Source organism: Otolemur garnettii, unplaced genomic scaffold (genome assembly GCF_000181295.1).
Source record: "Otolemur garnettii isolate 467f Iridium unplaced genomic scaffold, OtoGar3 scaffold00060, whole genome shotgun sequence".
In the NCBI taxonomy this organism is placed as follows: Eukaryota; Metazoa; Chordata; class Mammalia; order Primates; family Galagidae; genus Otolemur; species Otolemur garnettii.
Window position 1 is genome coordinate 924,593 of NW_003852455.1, and position 4,535 is coordinate 929,127.

The window sequence follows — 4,535 nt, forward strand, 5'->3', positions numbered from 1 at the left end:
CCACAGCACTGTACCCATGGGGACAGCTTGAGGCTCTGTCTCAAAAAATAAAAATAAAATAAAAATAGAAAAAATTAGCCAGCCAGGTATTTGGACCTATAGTCTTAGCTACTCTGGAGGCTAAGGCAGGAGGATCACTTGAACACAGGAGTTTGAGGTTGCTGTGAGCTAGGCTGATGCCACAGGACTCTAGTCTTCTAGCCTGGGCAACAGAGTGAAACTCTATCTAACACACACAAAAATTTGTTTCCTTTCAAAGTTGAGTCTGGGCATAGCCTAATATAATCTGGTTGCTTGTATTTGGTGTCTTTTCTAGGTTCACTTCTTCAACAGCTTTTTCCATAGACAGCTGGTAACCAAAGGATATAATGGAGTAAAAAGATGGACTAAAAAGGTATTGTCTTTATTTCTTTATTCTGAATTTGAAATAGAGATGATAAGCCACTTTGGATGGAAGAATAAGAACTTTGATACCAATATGTTAATTAGAATTAAAAAAAAATCTTATTGTTTAAAAGACTTTAATTTCCCTCTGGTCTCAATTACAGTGAAAAAACAGTTCAACGATAGAACAAAGAGCTGACATTGTTTGATAGGCTCATTGGCAGAGGTTTTAAAAAATTTTTTGCTGGCATGGTGGTCATGCTTGTAGTCCTAGCTATTTGAGAGTCTGAGGCAAGAAGCTAGCTTGAGCCCAAGAGTATAAGGCCAGCCTGGGTAACAAAGTGAGATCCTGTCTCTAAAATAAATAGGTAAATACATTGTTCTACAGTAGGAGAAATCTATAAACAAAATCACAATGTGTATATAAAATAAAATGCATAACTGAAAAAATTCCCCAGGGCAGCACCTGTGGCTCAAAGGAGTAGGGTGCAGGCCCCATATGCCAGAGGTGGTGGGTTCAAACCCAGTCCCGGCCAAAAACTGCCAAAAAAAAAAAAAAAAAAAATTTCTCCAAAACTGTGTACCTACCATTGTATTATACAGTAAAACCTCCATAATCACCTTCATATATTGACCACCTCCTTAAGTTGATCCAGTTTTCATAGACCAGATTCGTACCATATGTATGTATCAGTACAGTAGACTTAGTTTCTTATTTGACCACCTCTGTATGTTGACCAGTTTGTTACAGTCCCTTGGGTGGTCAGCATACAGAGATTCTACTGTATATGATATACTCTGATATTTTCTGTTCTATAGCTTACATTTATGTCTGTTATGTCCTGTGTCTTAGGTAGTGAGCTGAAAATATTTCTTTTTTCCTTTATCTTAAGACAGAGCCTTACTCTATTGCCCAGGCTAGAGTGATAGGGCATTGGCCTGGCTCATAGCAACCTCAAACGCCTGGGCTCAAGCAATCCTCCTGCCTCAGCCTCCTGAGTAGCTGAGACGATAGGTACATACCACCATGCCTGGCTAATTTTAATATTTTTAGTACAGATGGGGTCTCACACTTGCTCAGGCTGGTCTCAAACTCCTGACCTTGAGTGATCCTCCCACCTCAGCCTCCCAAAGTGCTAGGATTATAGGCATGAGCTACCACACCACGCCGAGAACTGAAAATATTAAGATGTCTAGGATAAAGCTTTATTGACTATCTAGTATGGCAACCAGTAACCACATTTGGCTATCTAAATTATAGAGTAAGATTTAAAATTCAGTTTCTTAGTTAACTCTACATTTCAAGTGTCTATGTTGCCATGTGTGACCATTGGCTTCTGTATTGGATGGCACAGATACAGGATATTTTCAACAACACGGAAAGTTCTGTTGGATAATACTGCTCTAACAAGTAGAGAAACTTGCTATAATCCTAGCACTCTGGGAGCCTGAGGCAGGAGGTTCTTTTGAGCTCAGGAGTTTGAGAGCAGCCTGAGCAAGAACAAGACCTTGTCTCTACTGAAAATAAAAAAATCACCAGGTGTTGTGGAGGGCACCTATAATCCCAACTATTTGGGAGGCTGAGGCAGGAGGATCACCTGAGCCCAGAAGTTTGAGGTTATCGTAAGCTAGGCTGATGCCACGGCACTCTAGCTTACACAAGAGAGTCAGATTGTGTCTTCAAAAACAAACAAGCAGACAAACAAACAGACAAAAAGAGTAAAGAAACTTGGAATAAAATAACGCCAAAATAAGAGATATACTGATAAAACTGAAATCAAATGCTGGGGAGTGGCACTGATAATGAGGCAACTAATTGTGGAGGAAAGGTTTGAGGAATTTGTATTGAGTGTGATAGTCTGGGACCAAATGAATAAAAGAAAGGGAAAGTTGGAAAATAACCCATAAGGTTCCAGTGATAGAAAAACTGTCAGGGTTGGTAGTTCTTGGTAAATCCCTGTTTTACATCCCTCAACCAGGGTTGAAAATCAAAATTAGGAGAGGAAGGACATTGTGAAAAACATAATATAATTTTGTCTTTGGAAAACAGTAAAAAGGTTTTTGTTTTGTTTTGTTTTGTTTTTTGAGACAGAGTCTCACTTGGACGCCCAGGCTAGAGAGCCATGGTATCATACCTCACAGCAACCTCAAACTCTTAGGTGTGAGCAATCTTCTTGCTTCAGCTTCCCCAGTACAGGCATGAGCCACCATGTTTGGCTAGTTTTTTCTATTTTATTTAGTAGAGCTAGGATCTCACTGTTGTTCAGGCTGGTCTCGAACTCCTGAGCTCTAGCAATCCACCACCTCGGCATCCCAGAGTACTAAGATTGCAGGTGAGCCACCACACACGGCCAGTAAAAAGTTTTTATAATGTAAACTGTAGAAAATAAAATTAGGTAAAACTTTGGCCTGTTAATAAAGCTTGAGAAACTTGTTTTGTTTGGTTGCTAATGGCTTTTTAGGTAGACTGGGCCTGGACTGATGTAACTTAATCTTGGGATTGAGGAAGCTAATAATAATGGTGTGGAGTGAGAGAGCGAGGAAGGGGGAGGGAGATTTCTTAGATATTTATGGGGTTATCAGCAGATATTCAGTCTGTCAACAAATATTTATCGAGCTGTTATTATATGCCAAACACTTTTCTAGTCACTGGGGATATGAGATAAAGCCCTTGCTCTCATGAGGTTCCTAAGTAAGCCACTATCTAAAATCTCATTAAACAGTGACACCTGCTTTTTTCTGTGGAACATTAGAACAGTATGGGAATACAGAGTAATGGGGGTAGGGTAGCAGCAGGAGGAAGATGATGGGCTAGCTTTTTGAGATAGGCTCATAGGGAAAGTTTTCACACTTCACTGAAAACCCAATGGTGAGAAGGACCAGCCATGTAACAATCAGAAGACCATTCCAGGTAGATGGAATAGTGAATGTAAAGGCTGTGAAGCAGAAGTGAGCCTGGGGTATCGTGGAAGTTACACAGATGAGATCAGGGAAGTAGGTAGGGATCAAGTCATATGGGGCCATGTAGGACACGTCAGCTAGAAGCCGAGTTTAAGCACTGGTAGGGTGGGGTGGGGGTGTATGTGTGATAGATAAGGTCGTCCTTAGCATTCATTTATTCACTAAACAGTTATTTACTAAGTATCTGCTACTGCTGTGTGCCAATGTGAAAAAACATTTGTTTTTATTCTGCTATCCTACCACAACAATCAGTATGGAAAATTTCTGTGTTCACACATGTGGGGGCTATTCCCCACACACCAAGGAAGCAAGCAGTGTTATAGCAGACACTGGCTGAGTGTCCACTAATTCAGTTCTCACACTGTCTATCTGGAGATAGCATTAGATCCTACAGGCTAAGGGTTCGGTCCCCAGGACTGCCTCCCTGCCTCCCCCAACCTGAGGCACCAATTGCAAGTCTAGGCCTCCAAAACTTCTGATCTGGCTTCAAGTTGGGGTTCCCACAACTCCTCTTTGGGTTCAATAATTTGCTAAAGCAGCTCACTGAGCTTTGGGAGGCATTTGTATTTAATACAAAACCTATTGCACTCCTATAGTCCCAGCTACTTGGGAGGCTGAGGCAAGAGAATCGCTGAAGCCCCAGAGTTTGAGGTTGCTGTGAGCTGTGATGCCACAACACTGTACCGAGGGTGCCATAGCGAGACTCTGTCTCAGAAAAGAAAAAGCACATGAGGGCGGTGCCTGTGGCTGAAAGGAGTAGGGTACCAGCCCCATGTACCGAGGTGGTGGGTGGGTTCAAACCCGGCCCCGGCCAAAAACTGCTAAAAAAAAAAAAAATCAATAGAAAAAGCACATGAGGTAGAATTTAAGGTGATTAATCTATATGTACCAAAGAACACAATTGCTAATATATGTATAATTACAACAGAACCGAGGAGACTTTGGTAAAATACAGTGATAATAGAAGACCTTTCTCATAACTGGGGAAATCTAGGAGGCAAAGTAAAATCATAAATAGAAATTAAATAATACGGCTTGGTGCCTGTGGCTCAAGTAGCTAAGGTGCCAGCCACATACACCCAAGGTGGCGAGTTCGAATCCAGCCTGGGCCTGGCAAACAACAATGACAGCTGTAACCAAAAAATAAAGCCGGGCGTTGTGGCGGGCGCCTGTGGTCCCAGCTACTCGGG

The 4,535-nt window shown here is 41.7% G+C and overlaps 1 protein-coding gene across 1 annotated transcript in view; it reads left to right on the forward strand.

Annotated features, from left to right (window-relative positions):
- Nucleotides 1-4,535, forward strand: part of SENP5 (SUMO1/sentrin specific peptidase 5) — a 61,120-nt gene that overhangs the window by 39,631 nt on the left and 16,954 nt on the right. The window contains exon 6 of the mRNA XM_003792674.3: nt 317-394. Coding sequence (XP_003792722.1) covers nt 317-394 — 78 coding nt within the window. The remainder of the gene's footprint in view (nt 1-316; nt 395-4,535) is intronic.